This window comes from Anomalospiza imberbis, chromosome 6 (genome assembly GCF_031753505.1).
Source record: "Anomalospiza imberbis isolate Cuckoo-Finch-1a 21T00152 chromosome 6, ASM3175350v1, whole genome shotgun sequence".
Lineage (NCBI taxonomy): Eukaryota > Metazoa > Chordata > Aves > Passeriformes > Viduidae > Anomalospiza > Anomalospiza imberbis.
In genome coordinates, this window is record NC_089686.1 from 48,642,963 (window position 1) to 48,665,407 (window position 22,445).

The 22,445-nt window shown below is 44.4% G+C and overlaps 1 protein-coding gene across 2 annotated transcripts in view; it reads left to right on the plus strand.

Annotated features, from left to right (window-relative positions):
• Positions 1 to 439: 439 nt before the first annotated feature.
• TPH1 (tryptophan hydroxylase 1) overlaps positions 440 to 22,445 on the plus strand; it is a 28,684-nt gene continuing 6,678 nt past the window's right edge. The window contains exons 1-5 of one of the 2 annotated variants that reach the window (XM_068194040.1): positions 440 to 537; positions 18,472 to 18,609; positions 19,549 to 19,732; positions 21,074 to 21,174; positions 21,847 to 21,914. In XM_068194040.1, coding sequence (XP_068050141.1) covers positions 18,490 to 18,609; positions 19,549 to 19,732; positions 21,074 to 21,174; positions 21,847 to 21,914 — 473 coding nt within the window. In that variant the 5' untranslated portion in view covers positions 440 to 537; positions 18,472 to 18,489. Of the gene's footprint in view, positions 538 to 12,893; positions 13,054 to 18,471; positions 18,610 to 19,548; positions 19,733 to 21,073; positions 21,175 to 21,846; positions 21,915 to 22,445 lie in introns of those variants that run through there. The other variant, XM_068194039.1, reaches the window with a different exon arrangement.

The following is a 22,445-nucleotide window of genomic DNA, read 5'->3' on the forward strand; positions in this document are numbered from 1 at the left end:
GTGGGAGCCCAGGTGGGTCCCATCCTCCTGCTCATCTGCAACAGAAGGAGCTGCAGACATGGTCAGTCAGCCTTGCTTCAGCAGAATGGTAATCCAGGTATGCTGGGAATTTTTACCCTTGATAACCACGGTGAATTGGAGATTGGGATTCCCTCTTTGCCCACCCCTTGTGCAGTGGGTGTGGTGCTGTCTTGGGGAGTGAGGCTGGTGCCAGGGTGAATGTAAGGTGACTGTGCCGTGTTTGTGGGGTTCAGAGAGGGAAGAAATTATTTGTGAGGGTAGGTGAACGATGTGTTTGGAACTGGTGCACGTGTGTTTCACCATCCTGCCAGCAGGGACCTCCCTTGGCCTGTGCTTCATGAGCAGCATGTGTTTGGGGTTTTGGTGGGGTTGGGCTTTTTCTGGGAGGGGCAGGGAGGTGTTTGCGTTTTGATTTTAGTATTTTTTTTAATTCCCTCTCCTAGACATGTTTTGGCACCCACTGAGCTCTCTAGGCCAGTTGATTCCCAATGGCTGTATCTGTCTGTCTACAAGCAGGTGAGCGGCTTTCTTCCAGACCAAAGATCTGATTAACTCCAGAATGTGCTCCTCTGGGGAGAAATGAGAAGTACTTGTCACTGCTCTATGCAGAGCTCTGAACAAAAGTGGGTATCTGAAGCATTGAACTAAAGCAGCAGGAATTCAGTCCTGCTTGGACAGAGCTGGATGTGACTTGTGGCATGAGAGCAGTCATAGAAAATTGAGGCAGAAAGCAGACTGGAAGGCCTTATTTTAAATTAGTGTTAATAGATCTATATAATAATTTTATTCAAAGACAGGATTCTAACATTCTCTTGACTCAGCTTTTATGCACATGTGGCATCTTTATCCCACATTGTAACATTTTCCTGGTGGGACAAAGCACCACAAAACCAGAGAAATTTGGGATGTGGGAAAAAAAAACAAAAAACAGCGGCATTGGAATGCTTTATCTGCTCTTTGGCAGTGCAAGGAGGTGGTTGCTGATATCCTAATGCTTGCCCAATATTCGTGATGCAAATTTGTTCTTTCTTGTAGACTAAACCATGAAACCTAAAAAGCTCTTTTCTCTGCTTCTCCATATCCATGTCACTCTGCTTAATTTTCTGTGTCACTACTATTTTAGTTCATATTTTGTCTAATTGCTGTGGTGAGTACTTTGTAAGGTGAAACTGCCCTGGTATAAATACCTGTCACTGAAACTAAGGTGCATCCAAAAGAAATAATAAATCTTTATTTTTAAGTGAAGTATCTTCATAATTTATTATATTTGCATTAAAAGGTATGGAGGTGTTACTGTGGTTTTGTTGGTCTGGAAAATCTGTATTCTTTCTCACTACCCTTATTTTGGCTGCTACTGGGAGTTACAAAACCAGCAGTCACTCTTTGTTTTTCACTGAAGAATTTGCCTTTTTTTTTTTTCTACAGCAGGATCTTTTAGCAGTTCCCTAATGTATCCTTTTATTTCCCCCTCAAAATTAAATGTCCTTTTTCAGTGCTCACCATTTGCTTTTCATTTTTTTGGCGATAATGATGAAATTCACGTGCTCTGCCAAAGTCAATGAGAAAGGAAGAACCTGCTACACCTGGGGCAAGGACCAGTCTACTGTGATGTTATACAACTTCCCAAAAGCCCTTCTTGTGAAGGCAAGCCCAGGCAGCCACGTGCCTCAGCTCTGCAGTGAGAGAAGCCCCTCAGTCAGAGCTGATGGGGCGTGAGCTGAGCAAACCTGACATCACCAGCATGGCTAAACAAACCAGGTTATTGCCAACAGCTATCCGCAGAGGTTTTGCAAGAGGACATACTGCTCCTACACCTCCTTTTGTTTCCTTTCCTGATTCACTTTTGCAAAAAGAAACCCAGTTTTATAATGCAAGGAGCTGACATCTAAGATGGGTAAGAGAATGGGTTTGCTTCTGAGTTGTTACTGTGGAGAAAATGAATGAACGCAGGGAAAACCCAATGTGGCTCCATTTCTCTTTCTCCCAGGTGAGACATGCATGTGAGCTGCATGTCTTAGTGATGGCTCAGTAAAGTCTGAGAGCTGAATTTCATACAAAAGCTACTGTGAAAGAGCTCGCAAAGAAAAGGTAACAGTGGTAGGAGGCTGTGAAGAGAAGACAGCAATAGTAGAGAAAGAGAAATAATGAAGAAGAGATACCGGAGAAAGAAGGAAAATAGGGGAAAACCTGGAAGAATCCTGACGAAGAGGGTAAATAATAAGTGTGATGTTGAAGGAGAAAGGCATTGCATATCAGTAATTATGTTAGTATTCTAGATCTGTCCAGGTGGAATAGCTGGTGTGCAGTCACCTATCAAAAGTCTAACACTGATTACATTTTCTATTTTCAAAGCTGAATTTCCTTTGCAGTTTCTCCTGATCTCATGGAAATGAGACATGCCTAAGGTGAATACGAGGTCTTAAAAACCACAGCAGGTGGGCTAATGAGTATTGCTGGATTTTTTCTTTTTTAATTTCTTTTTTAATTCACCCACTACCCCTTTTTTTTTGCTGACTAGGTAAGGCATCAGGGAGCCAAATCATGATGGAGGTGAGGCAGAGTCACCTTGCCTAGCATAGGTCTTGAGCGTGACAGAAGCAAGATGTGAAAGCAGAGTCCTGGTCTGCAGCAGCCTGCAGCCTGCTCCTGGCACAAGCACAGTGACTGCCTGCATATTTGTGCCCATGGTAACTTAAGTCCCGTGTTGACACTTGCCCAGTTTATGTCCCTTCATCCAGTTTCCAAGGAAATCTTAGAAAAGCAAATGCACTTTGGTATTCGATGTTGCAATAGCAGCAGTTATTTATTCTGTACTTTAGGCTATGCAAACTTCATTTTAATTTTGTAGTGAGTTTGTATCAATATTATTTTTGTTGTCATGTATATAATTTTTGGTGACAGTTCTGTTTAAAGAAGACGTAACTTTAACAAGCCATCTGTTAACCTTACATAGAAAGGAAATGCTTTTGTCAATTATTCCAATGAAATCAGAAAAATAATTTCCTGGCCTCCAGTAGCAGACCAGTTGCCCTATCTTCTGTCAATAGGAGGATATTGAAACATGCAGGAAATACATGCACACTTTTATCCTGCCCTGCAATACAGCCACAGAGCTGCATTATAATTAGCCAGTGACATCAGACAGTTTCATTTTCCATTAAAACTTCTTTGTAGTGCACAAAATCTTTTACTGAACATCAGAGAGTTTCCTCAGTCAGGTGGGAAGGCTGGATACAGCAACCATGGGAAGACATTTTGAATTTATGCCAGCCTGATTAGTAAAGATTTTGATGTAATAAGAGAGTAGAAAAGAGGGACAAACACTTCCGATTAGGTGAGAATAAAAAAACCTGCAAAATTACTCCATTTTGTCATTTGGGATGAAGCCGTAACAATGGCTGAAAGGAAGGAAGAGCTGTAGTGGACAGAAAACGCTGGAATAATAGGAAAGAGAAAAATAAATGGAGAAAACATGGAAGATCAAGGGAGGAGTCTGGTTTTGTGAGGTTAGTAGACAAAAAGAAACACAGGAAATTGCCTATGAGGTGACAAATGGTGTAGGTCCAGGGAAAGTCTTTGAGAGACGTAAGTGTATTCGCACTGTGTAGTGTGAGCTGCTCTCATGGGAAAGTCCCAAGACCAAATGAAGGGAAGATTTGTCCTATTCCTTTTTCCCTTTTTGGAGAGGTTCTCACAACTCTTAAAAAAAAGGGAGATAGATGCAAAATATACTGTCATTGAGCTGCTCTGGAGAGGGGTTGGAGTTGTCCAGGCCAGTTCCTGCACAGTCCATGTGCTTATGGACACAAGCAAGAGCAGCCAGGGGTAACCCTGAGAGGCAAACTTCTTGCAGCTTTTCTGCTTCTCCAGCCTTTCTGGACAGCAGAGCAGGTGGGTGAGGACAGCATCCAGCAGTGTGTCTGTGCACATGTGCTTTTGAGCCCACCCTGCTTGCTTCCCTGTTGTCCAGCACTCAGTGATGAACATAAAGATCAGAACCAGATCTTTTATTGCAGTGTTATCAGTAACTTTAACCAACAGATCTGGAGTCAACCCTCACAATGGAAGTATTGAAAATAACCACAGTGCTACTCCACAGCTGTCAGCTTTTGCATGAGAAGAGCTCTTAATGCTGCAGTGTCACCTGGGAGGGAGGCAGACTTATTTCTTGTCTGCAGTATGAAGGTTGAGGGTGCTTTGTTGGAAGAACCTGCTGAATGTGACACAGCATGATGTGATTGCCCACACAGGGTAAAGGAAATGATGTCATGATTTAATTAATCAGTTCTGATCTGCTGATCCCTGAGTTTACTTAGACTTGAAAGAAGTAAATATAATTAAATTAAACAAAGGTCTTTCCTTTCCGCACATGCTCTGGGCCCTTTTGCGTCTTCCATGAGATAACAAAAAGCTTATGAATAACAGGCACAGTGGTCTTTGTTGCTGTTGTTGTTGACTTAATACAGAAGGCTGGCAGGAGGAGTATTATGCACAGGTGCAGTATGCATGGCATCAGAAGGAGATGACACATGGGTGTTTGAAATTAGTTTTTTAAAATTTGATTTACAGTGTTACGTTGTAAAAGGATAAAAATGTCAAGGTTTCAGTGTTGCCTGTTGCAGGTCAAGGTAATTTTGACTAAATGTGGTAATGTTTGAGTTGAAACCTAATCAGAACAGAGGAAAGAGGTAGAAGAGGTTCAAATTCAGCTTTTGGTTTATCCAAAGGGGTTTTGTTTGTAACTGCCTAAAGCTGTGCAAGCCCTGGGTGCCATGGTGTGATTCCACAGCAGGTCTGGATGGTTTTCCACCAACCAGAGGTGGTGCCTGTTCAGTTGTACTGCTCAGCGCCTGCCTGGGTGGCTTTGAGAGCACACTCAAATTTACAGTGGTTTCTTTGGCCACAGCCACTGTGTGAAAGCATATCCTTGTCCACTTGTGGGCTTCCTGCCTCCTCTCACACTGCGCTGTTTCTGCCAGCAGCTGGGACCTGCCCTCTCCAAGCACCACATCTCCATTCATTCCTAGTCTTGTGCTGTACTGGAGCGGTTTGTGGAGGGAGATGTCGCTTTGGGGAAGGCAGTTCCCTTATATTCTACTGCATGTACTTATGTCATGTGTTTGTCATTCACAAGTGACCCAGCATGTGGCTGTGCAGATGTCATTTATGGTGTGCTATGCCAAATTTACCAGAAAATCCTGGATAACTCCATTTACGATGTGGTTTTTCAGGTGAATTTACCCCTGTCTTTCAGGAAGTTAATTCTAGATTGTATTTTTTAATTGTTTGTACTAATGGGGTAGGAGAAAGTGGGTGGGGTGAAGAAGCTTAATAAAAATGATAAATACTCTATTTAACCCCCTTTGTTCTCTGGAGTAATTCTCACATCAATCAAAGCTAACATTGCTTAACACAACTTGTTCTTAACTAAAATTAGATTGAAAAATAAGCAAATATTTTGTCCATGTAGTTTGCCAGATATTAAAGATTAATTTGACTCATTCAGAATTAACTTTTTTCCCATCTTTTCTTTCTAAAAATTGGTATTGTCCAATCTGTAACTCTTTTCCCTTTAGTCCCTACAAGCATGTGAATAGGTGAAAAGACTTGTGAATAGATGGGAGGAACTGTGTCAGTTCACTAAATATATTGTTGTGAATTGCACTGAGCTCTGCTTGCACCTCTTTGACAAATCCTCATTAGCCTGTTTTGGTCTACACTTGCACCCTCTTGTCAGCTGTAAGTCTGCTTACAGTTTGCCACCCTAATCTTTTACCCACGATCCTGGTTACTATTTAGCTAATGCTTTCAACCTTAAATAATCTTATAATGTTTTATTTCTCTGAAATAAAATTTTGTACCTAGTGTTCCTAAAAGCAAAACTCTCTAATCAGGCAGATGAGACTCATTAGTGTTACATTTCAGGGAGCCTTACTTTGATCCAAACTAATTAATTTTGCCCCAATACAAAATTGTTTTAACTATAATGGGAACTAAAATCTAATAAGATAAAAGAAATTCAGAGAGGAAAAAAAATCTGTCATGAGAACGCAGCAAGATAAACAGCTTTTGCCAGTCTTGGAAATGATGATGTGTTTCACAGCACTGAGGCTGGACATTTTACAATTGCCAGTGTGTTTAAAGTTGCTGCTGTGAATTGATGGGTTTACATTGCTGCTTTTCATCCCTAGAGCAAAAAGTGACTGTGATTTAATTTATATTGTTCATGCTGGTCAATGGCCAGTGTCTAGACCAGAGGCTGCCCTCTGTCATCTGTTTCCTGTGTGATTTCAGTGGATGGGGGGTGTCTGAAATCTGTGAACAGAGAGCGGTCGATCCTCTGAGCTCGCTTTGGTGTGAAGCCCTGAGGGACTTCAGTAGACTGGCTAGGAATGAACAACCCCACTCTGTCCTCACCTCTGTTTCAGAAAGGCTGATCATCAGCACAGGGGTGAAACGCACCAAAAACCTGCTGCAACAGGCAAACCCTGTGTCTTCTGTGCTTGTTCGGGCCTTGGAGTCTTCTCTTGATTTCCCTTGGCCTGGCTATGTTTAGGGTGTGTGAAACACATGGCATACTGTCTGCCTGCTTCTTACATTCAGCGAATCCAATATTGGATACGCTTCCTAAATGAATGTGAATACGGCAGAGGCTGGTTCCTGGCCGAAGCCCGTGGTAAGGCTGTGTCAGAAGTACCTGGAGAGCTCTTGTTGTCTTTTCTGAGTGGATCAAAGTCTGCTGAATTGCTTTCTGAGCTCTGCTTACTCATATCATTAACAAGTACAAAGCTTTTCCCTTTGTTCGCTCTCCACCTCACTCTGAATACACAACATGCTGCTGTTCTACTAATTAGGCCAACAGGCTGAGGTTAACAAACATTTTGTGACTGCTCTGATCAGCAGCCTTATTTATGCATTTGACTATTTTGCTTTGTGTTTGTCTGTGATGTGAAAGCACTGGATAATTCCTGAGATTTTGTAATGATAATGTAGTAGAAATAATGATACCAAGGTAGTTCCTCAATGAATGGAGTCCACTTCTACTGTATTTTCTGCTTAAGGGATGGAGAAGTATCAGGACCTGGTCAGAAGTGATCAGAAGAATGCCATGAGGGGCTGTTTTCAGTGGTGGTGGCTGAGGTTGCCTTAGGCTCTGGCACACTCTTCTCTATTTGGATGCTTTGTCTTTCATTTTCAGGTTGGGCATTTTGCACCTTGTACCTGGTGCCAGAGCCATCAGCGCTGAGCAGCTTCTCAGTCTCCCGACCCTTGCCAGGGCTCTGGCTCAGGACTGGTGCAGTGCAGAGTTGTGACCTGGCTCAGCCTGCTGTGAAACCAGCTGGGAGCCTCCCCTTCAGCCCTGCCTGAGCTACAGGGGTTGGAGTGCCAGCCTGAGCAGAGCAGTATCTGCAAGGCTCCATGCAGTATTTCCTCGTCTTCACTGCACTGAATTTCCAGGCAGCAGGTAGATCAGTTTGTTGAGGTTTTCCTCTTGGTTTTCCCCATCCCTGGTTGATGGTTCTGGCTGGACTAAATCCTGTTTTCTCTAGTAACACATGGAATCTCTGCTGGCTGGTGGGGGACCACTTTAACTTGAGATGACTTGACCAACCCTGAACAGATAAGGAAATAAAAGGAAGTTGTAGTTCCTTCTGTACTTCTGTAGAAGCTTCTGTACCCAGTAACTCCAGAGTAATTGGAGAAAAGAGCTCTTTCAAGACTTTGGTTCCCAGCCAGACTACACTTTGGTTTGAAATGCAGCTGATGGATATTAATTTTGTGATATTATTTTCCCTAGAGAAAACAAATCAGAGCCTGGTCTGTCCATTGTCCCAGCAGCATCTAAACTAACCTTTTGTAAAGAGTTTACAAAGGTGTTGTCAGGAAAAACTGCGCCTTATTTGCTCAGAGCAGCAAGTAACTCGTGTCACTTGTGATTTTATTTAGCTTTTATGAAATGAAAACTATTTCCTGTCTCAGATGAAAGGGCTAATATTGCTTCTTTAAACAGTCCAAAGCAAATATACAAACAGTGAATGGTCTGTTGGCTGGCAGTGCTTCAGTAGGTTTACACAGCAGCTCTGGCTTTTCAAAATAAGGGTGCTTGAAGGCTGTTGATACTACAGCTGGCTGAGACATGATGAGAGGGTAATTTACCTCATTGGTTCTTGCACTTTTCATTGGAAAAAGATATTTGTAAATGTTTTAAATACTTGCATAATTGAAATCCCCCTTTTCCTTTTGTCGCATATTAACTGGTTATGAATTAAATGCTTTATTAATCAACAACTATTCAGTGGCATGAATCGTTAACTGATTGCTAAACCACCCCCATGGGGATGTGGTGCCCTTCTCAGGGACTGAGCCATCCAGGCATTTCTCAGAGGTTACTCTGAGTTCAGGGTGTGACACTGTCACAGCCGCATGCTGGTGAAAGGCTGAGTGAACTGCTCTGGAAAGTGTTTGTTGGGAGAACTGTGGTTTGTAGAAGAAGGGAGAAATGGAAGAATTCTCTGTAGAAAGACTTCAAGATTTCAGATGCATACATTTTTTTGAAAAGCTTTGGATTTGGAGATTTTTATCTCCCTTTTTACTCTTCCTTTTTACCTTTTAATTTGGGTAAATGCCACAATGACAGGTTACCTCATTTAGGTGAGAGAAGTCAAAGGTTGAGAGAATGAAGTTTAGAAAGTGATTGTAAGTGAATGCTGTTCCTTAGGTGTTGTGACAATAACAGCTTTATAAATATTAAAAATCAGTAGAAAAAAAACAATCCAGACTTTCTGACCAGCTGTTTTTTGGGCATCAGTATAAAGGGACATTGAAAAAATTAAATCAGAATATGAGAAAGATATGTAAAACCTGTGCTGGAAAACAAACTGTGCAGAGGCCTGCATGATGTTCATCTTCACTCTTCCCTGTAACTTTCACTGTGCTTGTCTAAGTGCCATGAAATTCTTAAGGCATAACTTGTCTGCAGCAGTTAATTAACAGAAAGGCAGAGGGCTGTGATTAGAATTTTCAGTTGTGTACTCTGGAGAAAGTAATTATGATTAGAGCAGACTTGGTACTAAATCGTATTAAACCTGTTTTGTTCAGGGAGTTACCGCTTCATACCTTTTACTGGAAAAGTGTCAAGTGGCCCCTTTGCCTCAGACAAATGGTCCTGCTTGGGAAGGCAGATGCCTAGGCCAAATAAAGTCCAAGGGGATTTATACCTCAGAAGTGATGTTGTGAAATTGCCTTATTGGAGATTAGAGCACTTTCTCCTATCACATGGGGAGATCAGGTAATTCCCACTGATGACCTTGATGGGATTGAGAAGACTTTAGGGCTGATTGATTCTGTCCATCAGTCTTGCTGCATTCAGGTAGATAATATATTTCAGCAGAAGATTAATGTCCTTACAGAACATTCTCAACCTGCTTTTCCATGTTCTTGCCTGACCAGTTCAACAAACTCATCTTCTGACTCTGTCTCTCCCCTCAGAGCAGAACCCCTGAATTACACTGATTTTTCTTTTTTCCACCTTTATTCTCCCTTCCCAGACCAGCTTCCTCGGAGTGTTGGTAAATACGAGACTTGTGCCATGTCTGGAAAGATGTGCCAGGTTAGTTGAGTCCCTACATATTTGACCCATGGAGAGCAAACTTTCTCAGAGTGGGAGGAAGAGGAGAGGTAGGGCAGAAGGTTTATGTTGTTGTGTTTCAGAGAGCAAAAAGGGTTCCTTTACTGTGTGACTCTCTAGGGAGGGGAAGGCCTGCAAGTGTGATGAAAACCAGCTTGGTTTTAATACTTCTCAGCCTAAAAATCTCCAGAGCATTTATCTACAAATGTGTACCCCCAAGCAGCAGAACCACTGTTTGATTGCAAACTCTGCTGTCAAGTTTCTGCTTGGAAGAACAAAACAGAAACTCTCTGAAAACTAGAGCAGAATCACCTCTGAGCTAGCAGATGGGAAGGAGGAATAGACTCATGGTCTCTTCCGGAGATGCTTGATGTTTCTGGAGCTATTTGAGTAAAGGACTGAGAAAACATTGGGCTTCAGTCTGACACCACCCTGTCACTTGGATCTGAGTGAGGAGAATTCATTTAACGAGGAATTATGAGGGAAAATGTAACTGAAAGCCACTCTGGCAGCCTTCACGGTGCCATGGTTGCTCTGTGCCAGTGAGAGAGGTTTTGTGGCAGCTGCACATGGCAAAGCCCTGTCCTGCAAAACGTGTTCAGCTTGACCCACTTTTGAGCAGGGTCAGACCTGTGCTCCATCCTCAGGTGCTGATTATCTGTCTGGAGGGCTTTGTCTGCATGAGAGGCTATATGTGAGAAATCTCCTGCAGGCTTTAGAGAAAAATCAATCACTTATCTCCTGTGGCATAAGGGGAGGACTCTCTCCCTATGGTTTTGATGCCCCAGTTGTCTCTGTCCTTCACAGTTCATTCCCACCTCAGGGTCTGTGTAGATTTCTGACATCTCACTGAAAACGTTTGGCCTCTCTTTGCCTTGTGCTCCTGCAGACCAACGAGATCACATTTCAGACCTTTTCTGGGTCAGTGTTTGCTCATGCCACCTCCTGCCAGGATGAGCAGGGTAGCTCCTATGCATTTTGCTGCCCTGTTTATGTTGTCTCCATACCTGACTGCTGTGCCATATTGCTCTCTTCTGTAGCGAGGGGCCCACGCCACCATTCTTAAATGGTAGAATACACTACCAGCTTTTGGGAAAAGGCAGAAATTTTTCTCTGTGTGTGAAAACAGAAAGCAGCAGCTGTGCTACTGACAGAGTGAGGGTTTTCCAAAACCCTTCAGCTCTAGAACTGTGAAGATTCAGCTTTTGGATAAAACCTTTTAAGTAGTTCTCCTGTAAAGCCATCCACAGATTCCTAGGAGCTGGAAACCCTGGGTGGAGAGGAGCAGAGCAGGCTCCAGTGAGCACCCAGTGGAAACAGGCTGTAATCGAGTCTGTTCATGCTTTGTGGTTCTGCCCTTTCAGACCACAGGGCATTGGCTGTGGTGAACAAGCAGTTCTTACTAAACCAGTGAATCAGCTTTAATCTGCTCCCCAAAACTCTGGGCACCCCAGTTATCTTGTTATATAACTAATAAATTTCATATTAGGTTAAATTTCCTTGGCCATTCCTGACCTCATTCTCATTGTTTCAGCAGTTATAAGTCAAGCTGCTCATGGGTTCCCCATTATTATTGCTTCATTTGAGCTAGGGAAAATTGACAGGTTAGTCATATTCAATCATAAGTGTCTTACTGTGCCCATGTTTAAAGATTTGTCATTAACACCAGGCTCTCACACACTCAGGGGTCTGGGTAAAGATCCTATAAACTGTTTGCTTTCTGAGTCAGCTCATTTGATGGGGAGATTTATTCTTCAGGAAGGAGGTGAAATGCCTGTTGTAGAGATAAGACATATATTGATAAATACAACATTTTCTTTATGCAGGGAAAATTGAAGCATCTGGTGATGAAATGTGTCCCATTAACAAACTGAAAAAAAAAGGTTTTTTCCATCTATATCATCATTCACAGCCATGTTCTTTCAATCCTGTGCTGTGTCTGAAGGGCTGAGCTAGTCACTGTTTCCAGCTAGAAACAGGATTGTTTGAAGTTCAGTCCTTCTAGGAAGAAGGAAGACTCTGATATTATCATCGCAGATGTTGGTGCAAGCGTGACTGTGCCTGCCTGGGTTAGGTGTCACCCTTTATTGGAATCAGTATGATTGACCACGTGTGTTACACCAGTGTCTAAGGGATCTAGCTGAAGAAAACCTCAAAACCTTTTCAGGAACTGAAGAGAAAGATACTGGGGATTTTTCCAGACACTTGAGTATATTTGAGTGAAACTAGTTGCTGCTGATTTTGAGCATTTCTTTGAAAGGTTCATTCAAAAAAAACATAAAAAGGATCAGAGTCTTTGGTTTTGGACAGCTCAAATAGAAAATTATCAATCTCTCTTCCCTAAGAGACCCCTAACATCTCCAATAGATTATGTTCCCAGGGAACATTTTGTCTTCTCCTGCTGTGGACCAAAAACCCCTTATCTTAACGTTGCCAAGTTGAGATGAGACAGTGAGGACTGGAGTAAAAAAAACATGAGTTTTTATACTATAAACACATCTAGATATATGCAGAAAATAAATTACTACATAAATGATATGAAAAGATGTAGTTTTCTGCTAATAGAAATGTAGTTATTCTTCCTGTATGCACAGGAGGTTTTGAGAAAAGAAGGAATACGCTGCAATTTATTTTCACAGCAGAAATGCACTGTTGTTTTTAGTGAAGATCTCCATTCAGGAGATCTTCACTAAAGCCCACTGTGTTCCTCTTTGGGACTACAGCCTGCACTATGTGCTGTTGAGAATTTGGGGGTGTCCACCACTGCCGGGTCCCCTGTAGCCTTGGAGGCCACTTTGCTCAGAGCCCCTCTGCTACAGGTCCGGCCCTCAGCACCTCTCCCTTCTGATGCAGTTTGCCTTCCCTATCCCACAGGCAGCATAGGGAGCATATACAGGGAGTGCGTGAGCGATGGGAAGCGCCGTGTGGACACGATGGAGGAGGACCCCGTCCACGGAAATGCTCCCTCAGCCCCGTGGCGTGCAAATTTATGTTACCTGCAAAACCCCTAGAGTTACCCACAAAAAGTAAGTCTCCTGTGACCCCTTTTGGGTGACCCTGTCCGGGTGACCGAGGAGGTGTAACTCAGGAGGCAAAGGGCTTCTTCTTGTGTGGGCTTTTCCGGGCTGCAGTGACGGGGAGCGGGTGGTGGCTGCGCCCGAGCATCGCTGCTCTGCAAACCGAGCGAGCATCGTGGAGAGGGCCAAGGCGCCCCTTCCCCAGCTGGGCCGGGCAGCGCCTCCCCCGCCTCCCTGCAGCCCTCCCCTCGCTCAGGGGCGGCTCTCGCCCCTGCATAAAGCCGGCGGGGCCGGGCGCTGCCCTGAGCCTGCCCGGCCATGCACCCCGCACCGCGCCGCGGCGCATCCCTGGAGGCGGCGCCGAGCCCGCGGGACCCCGGCAGGCAGGTGAGGAGCGGGGTGGGCACGGGAGAAACGGGATGAACACAGCTGAGTGGAGCAGGATGGGCACGGGAGGAGCGGGATGAACACAGCTGAGTGGAGCAGGATGGGCACGGGAGGAGCGGGATGAACACAGCTGAGTGGAACAGGATGGGCACGGGAGGAGCGGGATGAACACAGCTGAGTGGAACAGGATGGGCACGGGAGGAGCGGGATGAACACAGGTAAGTGGAGCAGGATGGGCACGGGAGGAGCGGGATGAACACAGCTGAGTGGAGCAGGATGGGCACGGGAGGAGCGGGATGAACACAGGTAAGTGGAGCAGGATGGCACGGGAAGTGCGGGATGAACACAGCTGAGTGGAGCAGGATGGGCACGGGAGGAGCGGGATGAACACAGCTGAGTGGAACAGGATGGGCACGGGAGGAGCGGGATGAACACAGCTGAGTGGAGCAGGATGGCACGGGAAGTACGGGATGGACACAGGTAAGTGGAGCAGGATGGGCACGGGAGGAGCGGGATGAACACAGCTGAGTGGAGCAGGATGGGCACGGGAGGAGCGGGATGGACACAGCTGAGTGGAGCAGGATGGGCACGGGAAGTACGGGATGAACACAGCTGAGTGGAGCAGGATGGGCACGGGAGGAGCGGGATGAACACAGCTGAGTGGAGCAGGATGGGCACGGGAGGAGCGGGATGGACACAGCTGAGTGGAGCAGGATGGCACGGGAGGAGCGGGATGAACACAGCTGAGTGGAGCAGGATGGCACGGGAAGTACGGGATGGACACAGGTAAGTGGAGCAGGATGGGCACGGGAGGAGCGGGATGGACACAGCTGAGTGGAGCAGGATGGCACGGGAAGTGCGGGATGGACACAGGTAAGTGGAACAGGATGGCACGGGAAGTGCGGGATGAACACAGCTGAGTGGAGCAGGATGGGCACGGGAAGTGCGGGATGAACACAGGTAAGTGGAGCAGGATGGCACGGGAGGAGCGGGATGAACACAGCTGAGTGGAGCAGGATGGCACGGGAGGAGCGGGATGAACATAGGTAAGTGGAGCAGGATGGCACGGGAAGTGCGGGATGGACACAGCTGAGTGGAACAGGATGGGCACGGGAGGAGCGGGATGGACACAGCTGAGTGGAGCAGGATGGCACGGGAAGTACGGGATGGACACAGGTAAGTGGAGCAGGATGGCACGGGAAGTGCGGGATGGACACAGGTAAGTGGAGCAGGATGGCACGGGAAGTACGGGATGGACACAGGTAAGTGGAGCAGGATGGCACGGGAGGAGCGGGATGAACATAGGTAAGTGGAGCAGGATGGCACGGGAAGTGCGGGATGGACACAGCTGAGTGGAGCAGGATGGGCACGGGAGGAGCGGGATGGACATAGGTAAGTGGAACAGGATAGCACGGGAAGCGCGGGATGGACACAGGTAAGTGGAGCAGGATGGCACGGGAAGTGCGGGATGAACACAGCTGAGTGGAGCAGGATAGCACGGGAAGCGCGGGATGGACACAGGTAAGTGGAACAGGATGGCACGGGAAGTGCGGGATGGGATCCTCGCTACCCAGCCCCGGGATGGGTCCTGGCTTTCGGAGTAAACGCAGCTTTCGTGGAGTCACAGCTCGGGCGCTTCGCTGTTGCAGTTCTCGGAGCGGGGATTTGGGAAAACCGGGAGTTTCTGGCCCCGGTTACCTGGAGAACAGTAATTGGAGAGACCTGGCGTGCGGCTCCTCTGGCGTCGGTGGCAGCGTTCAGTGCCGCTGGCATTGGGATGGAGCTGCTGTTTCTGGATAAAAGGGGAAAAATCTCAAACTGTAAATGCGAGCATATGAAATTAAGGTAGAACAAAAGCAACTTTTGGTGTATGATTGCTTAGGAGTCAGAGGGTGTGATACAGCCCAGAAGAACTCACTTCTGGCTTTATTTATAAAACTCACTCCTTTTATTTATAATATTCCACATTATAGTGGGAAGATGCTTAGTGCATCGGAGATCAGATAAAAGCAGCACTGGCTGCAGTTACTGATACTGTGCAGTTGATAAAGTCTGTAAAATTCCTTGTGAAGACAAGAATGCTGACAGTAAAGTTTCACAAAATTATTGCTTTGCTGTATACCTCAGATAGTTGGAAGCCAAATAAGCTGTTCAGCACAGCTTTTGGTTTGGTGTCTGAGAGCTAAACCTTAGGAAGAACTTGGGTGTAGCTGGAAAATGTAATGTGATATCTAGTTGTGGTCACTCCTAACATCGTGTCTTCGCCCTTCCCTAGAAGTGTGTCAAAAGGACAGTGACAAAGTAAGCAGCTACTTAAAGGGAAGAGAATATAAAATGCGCATTGGCATTTTTTATTAATCATTATTAATGTCAATCAATATAAAACATTTTGAAAATAATTTTTCATCTTCAATTTATGAAATGAAATGTGTTTGGTTTTTTTTAGGCAAATATGCACCCTCCTATATCTTTCTCTCTGTGAACATCCTTTGGGGAGAGGGAGAAAGGGAAGATAATTGCTATGGGTCCCAAAAAGTGCAATCTTTAACTGGACAGCACCTAATTATCTATATAAATCAAGGTCTTAGAATATCCTTGTGTATTTTCATCAAGACCCAGTCAGGCTGGTGGAAGATCAGTTAGTGATTTGCAACATTAATAAAAAGCATCAATGCAATATTAACTCCCCCTTCACCATCCAAAAAGCCCAAATGTGATACCATGCAAAGGAAAAGTTTCAGATTTTATTAGAGATGAGTTGCTGAGTTACTGATAGAGAATAAAATATAAGTGAAGTGCAGCCACAGGAGGAGAGGAATTGCTTCTGCATTACCATTTTCTCCTGTTGCCTTGCACCCAAATGGTTGCTGCAATATTGTCTTCAGTATACTTTTTAATTAAGGCAAAAGATTAGTTTTGGTGTAGGGTTAAATATGTATATGGTGTGCATTTGGCATTGTAAGCATCTCAATTTCTCTCGTCCAACTTGTAATTTCTAAGTTAGAGGTAATTTCTTGATATAAGAACATTCTATGTTCTGTTGATTTTCTTCATTGATCTCTTAAACATATAACTTCACAGATGTTGCCACCTGATCCCAGACACAGTGGAAGCTGCAGCAGCAAAACACAAAAGAAGAGCATTAGTTTTTGGTGCAGGTAGTCTGTCCCAGCTGTGCACCTCGTAACATTGCATGCAACTGTTCCAAATGTCATAAAGGCTGATCCAGGCTGAAGTCAATGATCCTAGATGTGGAGTCAAGCCAACATGCTGCATATCAGCCTCTTCTATATACCAGCCCCACATTTATTGCCTTCAAAGACCACTTCCTAACTCTACTTGTAGTGGAGACTTCTTTGCTTCTCCTACAACAGCACCATCTGAACAGGATTTGGCTCACACAAATGGCTCTCTGCACTTGAGAAAACAACCCATGACCTGTATGTGATTGTGGTGTTCGTAGCTTTTTATTTTCTGCTTGAAGTGCCTTTGCTCAGTGCCTGCTCCTGGCTCATGTACTGGTGATCTGACACTGAAGTGAGCTGGAAACCTGCAGGCTGCTCAGCTGAACCCTGACTGGGCTTGCCGCACACTTCCAGCAGAAAATTTGATGTCTGGACTCAGGCTGATGGAGTTCATTGACTTTGGTGGATCAGAAACAGTGTGATGGCCTGACACTGTTGTCCAGGCTCATCATATTGTGGCGCCTCGTTAGAAGTGGGAACACAGTCAGAAATCCAAATATTTTCATTACATCATTAAAGCTGGAGAGACTGTATAAGGGAATCAAAGGAACTGGTGCATTTTGATTGCATTTTTGTTTTGCTCTTTTAATTTCTGAAAATGTCTCAAGATAGTGATATCTTTAAAGCTGTGTCAGATCAAAAAATAATTCCAAATAGCAATAATGTGGCTTCTTTGTTTCTCTCCTCTTTCTCACTGACTCATTCAGAAACCTCTCCTTTTATTCTTACTTTTTCGCAAAATTTGAAGACATATGAAGGACAGTTCCTGCTCATAAGCCTGGCATTTTTTCTTTAATTCAGATTTTCCCCATTCTTTACAGTTTCGCTATTATCTCTATTTATGGCCTGGCTACATGTAGGTAAGAGTATGATCTGTGATAGCTGCTGATTTCCACACAGTCAGGAGTTTGATCAGTAGTGAGGTACAAAACCACACAGTCTGACACTGTGGGGTTGCTGGGGAAGATGAAATAGGAAAACCTTATAAATATGATTGCCTGGCAAAAGATTTGGAAAATACAGACATTGAGATGAGAACTAGATTTGAAATAACAAACCTTGACTACTGAATAACTAGAAAACAATAGTATAGCCAGGTTGAAAGCAATCCCCCTTTCTGATTAAACAATGCCCTTTACCTGCAGATAGGTCCAAAGGTCACATGGAATGCTCTGTCTCACCCCCAATGTATGGTTCACCCCACACCTGTGACCCTCCCCTGAAGTATCAGGTATCTGTGACCCCATTGGCCCAAGTCCTGTTCCAGCCCACCTTGAAGCCCCCTGATAAGGTGTGCCCAGGGACCAGACGCTCTCTTGGACCTTCCCCTGGGACCCTCACCTGGAACCCTCGCTCCCTCTCTCTCCCTCTCCCTCTCTCCCTGGGCCTGCCATGAGTTGCGCCTGGCAACTCCAAGCAGGGCCTTTCCCCCTTTTAATAAACCACATCTTCCAAGACCTGACTTCAGAGATCTCTCATCCATCCAAACCATCCTGGAGACCCACGCTCGCTACATGGGGTGTCTGAATTTTTAGTGTGTGATTCGGGTGATTGTGCCAAGGGTTTGACACACGAATTAGGGGACATGGCAGATGGAGCAGCTTGGCTGTGGTTGATCAGAGAGGGACTTTCTCTGTAGCCAACAGATTCTGGTCAGCAAAACATTTTACCTCCTTAGGCTTGTCTCCTTGCCCTATGAAAACAATGTTTTACAGTTATGTAACAAGAGAGTGATTTTTTCAGTTCTGATCTACTGAATCCTGATTCATCTTTTCCTACCTATGTCCTGTGGGATTTGGATTATTCTCTTTGCCAGTGTTCACTGAACTTGCTAACAAGTGTTTTGTTCAATCTACTATTTCTGCTGACATCTTATTGCTCCCCTTCCTCCCAGTAGCAATGCTAATTATAAACTATACATTGAAAATATTTTCTGCATCCTAGGGAATCGATAAAGATGTCCATAAAATCATTCAACTAAAAAAAAAGCTATCTTGGTATTTCAGTCTCTCACAAATTCTGTCTGTGACTAACTTTATTCTTATTATTGTGTAATAATTGAATTAATAATTTTCCTTTTGTGGTTGATCAAAGCACAGCATTACCCAAGACACCCTTACACTTTTTGCACTTCTACCCATTCAAACAAATTTTTTTGTTTGTTTGCATCTAGTTAAATAAGTCAGCTTACATGATGATTGAAGATAACAAAGAGAATGAAGACCATGCATCTGAAAGAGGAAGAACAGCCATAATTTTTTCCTTGAAGAATGAAGTTGGCAGACTTGTAAAAGCATTAAAACTCTTTCAGGTATGTATGTTATCATCTTTTAATCATCACAGCAGCTCTGCATTTTTAAATTGCAAGGGTAGTTTTGGAACACACTGGAATTGAATACATCTATTTATTGAGGATGGCACCCAAAATTACCCACAAAGGCAAATGTATGCCTCAGAAATTAGATGATGGCTAGCTAAAACTCTTATCTGCACTGACTATACACTGAGAGAGGTTTGTCTTTTCCCTTAATGACAAGAGGATCGGCACTCAGTGGTTTTGCTGGGAATAAGAACTGGTCTGAAGCCCCTGCTGATGGCAGGTAGACACTTGGGGTGTTGATCTGTACTGTGTGGAGTGCAGTGCCCTTGCCACACTGCCCAGCCAGACTGAAGGTGGCAGAGGAGCTGCAATTGCACAGCTGCTGGGCAGGTGTTGTATGAGGAATATGTGCAGTGTCACTGTGCTCTGGTGTGTGGCTCTGTGTGCTTTATCCTGGGGTTTTCTCAATGTTCCTATTATAAAACACATGATTAAATAATTCTTCAGATTAAAGAAAAGTGAAACTAATGTCCTGAAAACTACTGTTTTTAACTCCCTTGCTTGCTTGTGAGATAATTATATGGTGACTTGATTGGCATTTTGGTGAATTTTGCTAATCAGCTTCCAATGGGAAGGATGAAAGAAAAAGGTCTATGAATTTAAACCTCCTGACTGTGTCTTTATGTGCTTCCTGAATGTAAATAGAACTGAAAGAACACAGGTTTACTTTCATTTTCTTCCGAGTAGAAAATCAAACCTTTCCCCCCCTCCAATAAGCAAATTGCTATCAAGAGATCCAATTAACTAAAATAGCATCATAGAGGTGGTGAATGGTTCATGGCAGTAGAATATTAATTTGAAAAACTATTTTAACTTTTAGTCAATTGTTTTTAGCCTATCTCTTTGAGAACATTGCTTCTTACTAAACAGGAGAAGCATGTAAATCTGGTACACATTGAGTCACGGAAGTCCAAGAGACGAAATTCTGAGTTTGAGATCTTCGTGGACTGTGACAGTAACAGGGAACAACTGAACGAGATTTTCCAGCTCCTGAAATCCCACGTCAATGTCGTCTCTGTGAGCCCAACAGAGCATTTCAATGTTCAGGAAGATGGTAGGTACAAAAGGCACTTCTGAAGAAAATGCACTTCCAAATGTGTTGGTTTGAAACCTTTTATGACCCCACCTGCACTTGTGCCGTGTCTTCAGGCACCTGCTACCAGGTACCTGTTTCTGTGTTATGTGTGAGTGTAGTCTGGCCTCAGCCTGGGAGTTCAGGCTTTGTCAGGCTGTTACAAAATGTGGGTCTGCTGTCTGTGCTCCTGTCCCTTTCCAGCACAGCCCAGCTGGCACCAGTGGGAGCCCTGCATCCATGCAGGTCAAAGCAGGCTGGCCTGTGGTCAAAGTCTGAGTTCAGGGCTTGAGTACACTATGATGGCAGAGGTGTGATACTGACAGGTCCCACTTCAGTTCAGACACTGAGGAGAATGGAAGATGGATTCTGCAATTTCCTCATTTAGTTCTTGATTTTGTTGTCTTTTTTACCCACTTTTAATCATAACTGGCTACTTAAATTAGTATGACAGAAGTGCCTTTTATCTTTAGATGCTGCATGTTGTGTTTACCTTTACTTTTAGTTAAAGAGATGCCCAAAGTTCAGGGCAGCAGGAAGCTGGTCCCATGTATTTCTCAGTCATTGTGCTTGGGAAGGAGAGATCTGAAGTTCTTGGATAAAATGGCTTACTTTAGCCCTAAGTAAAGGGAAATTCAATCTAAACAATCTTCTGACCTTTTTAAGTAAACTGAAGAACGTTGAGGCAGAAAAACAGTGTATTAATTGCTCTGCCAAGGGCTTGGCAAAAAACTCTCTTAGGCTAAAAATAACCCCAAATTAGTTGGTAGCAAAACTGTAATGATGCTCCTCTCTCAGGCAGCAGGGCCTCCTGTTCCTCCTCCCCCCCATACCTCTCGAGGCAAAGCTGGATGCTTCCCACGTACATAACCACAGAGAAACATCCATTTCCCATGGTCAGTAAAACATGATGAGAGGACTCTAACCTGCTCCCACTCTGCCCAGGGACCACAGGCAAATCACTTCTGTTCTCCTTTGCACCCTTTGTGCCCTACAAGATTCCCAGCAGCTGTACACAGGGAGACCTTGTCTCCGTGGGATCCTCTAGATGCTACTCTAACTACAGCAGAGAAACCCATGCTAACTTTCCTTCCCAGGCACTCTGGGGCTGGCTGTGCTCTGCAGGCAGTCTGTGGCAGTGACCGAGGAGGAAGTGTGAGCTGGAGGCTGGTGCCAGATAGGCAGAGGACTCCCTTGTCTTATTCATGCCCCCTTAATTTATGGAGTGAGCTGTAACCACCACAGCCGTAGTTGAAAGCGGCGTTTCCTCCCTCGGCGTGCTGGGCGTTATAAATAACCTTGTGGATTCCATGCCTTCCCTAGGCATGGAGAACGTTCCCTGGTTTCCCAAGAAGATCTCAGATTTGGATAAGTGTGCAAACCGGGTACTGATGTACGGGTCTGACTTGGATGCTGATCATCCTGTGAGTACTCTTCCCTCCCTACATTCAGTCCATAGTTGGAAATATACTTTGTGGAGCTGACCTAAAAAAACTGCAGTTTTTCCTCCTCCCTCTCCTCTCCCTCAATGGCGTCTCTGGGGGTCTGAGAACCTTCTCTTGGGGATTTCTTGTCTCTTTCTTTGTTCAGGGAAGACTGACTGAATTATGTTCCTGTGCTTTTCTGCGGGGTTTACTTGTGCAAGAACTCCAGGTCTGGGCCATGAGTGGTCTCATACAAATTAAAGAAGCTAAAAAAAAGTATTTTGAGGCAGGCTTTCTTCCTCCTCTTTCTTTCTTCCTTACTGGAGAAACCAAACTGGTATTTGGGCGGTGAAAGCGGGCAATTTGTTCTGTAATTTTGAATAATTGTGCAAGTAACAAACTTTGTATAAATACTGATACGACTAAAATGAATCCTTCTCTACAGAATATATAGTAGCATAAATCAGCTGATTCCTACTTTGGAGCATTTGCTCAGTTCACATGTATTAAACATTTCAGACTATAGCTATGAGTTTCCTGCCCTCTCCTTTCATTCTTTCACATCATACTTTTAATCCCCAACTGATGAAATGTCAAGTGTCCTGTTTTAAATTGATTTATTTATTATGGCTTGGAAGCTCATTGAACTGCGTTTTCCTTTCTCCCCACCAGGGTTTCAAGGACAACGTTTATCGCAAGAGGCGAAAGTATTTTGCAGACCTGGCTATGAACTACAAACAGTAAGCTTGAATTCTTCCAGAAGAAGCCTTCTGGGTGCTTTGAAATAACAGCTGAGGGGACTGTGAGGAGCTCACCTTCCTGGGCTCAGATCAGGCTGAGACATGCAGGTTCAGCTCAGGGATCAGAGCCAAGGAGGTGAAGGGAAGGGAGATGAGAGGCAAGATGAGAAGGTAGATCAATGCAGCTCTGGTCAGTCTGAGGCCATGTGGCTTGGCCAGCTGCTCTGCAAAGGAGAGGGAGGGGAGGCAAATCCCAACGTACAGCCCAGTGACCACTGACAGTAAACTTTCTGAGCAAATGTTAATACTTGAGTTTTCTTTCCTGGTTTTAACTAGCATGTGTGATGTGTAGATAAGAAGTTTTCTGTGAAAAGAAATTCTAAGAGCTTCTGTCTTTAGAGATGCTTCTTGGTGGGGTGTGGAGCTCCTAAAGCAGTAAGAGATTCATAACCCAGTGCTGTAAATTCTTTCTAAATGTGATTTTCATGTGGCCTGATTGAACTTAGGTGTCAAGTTCCTCAACTGAAAATG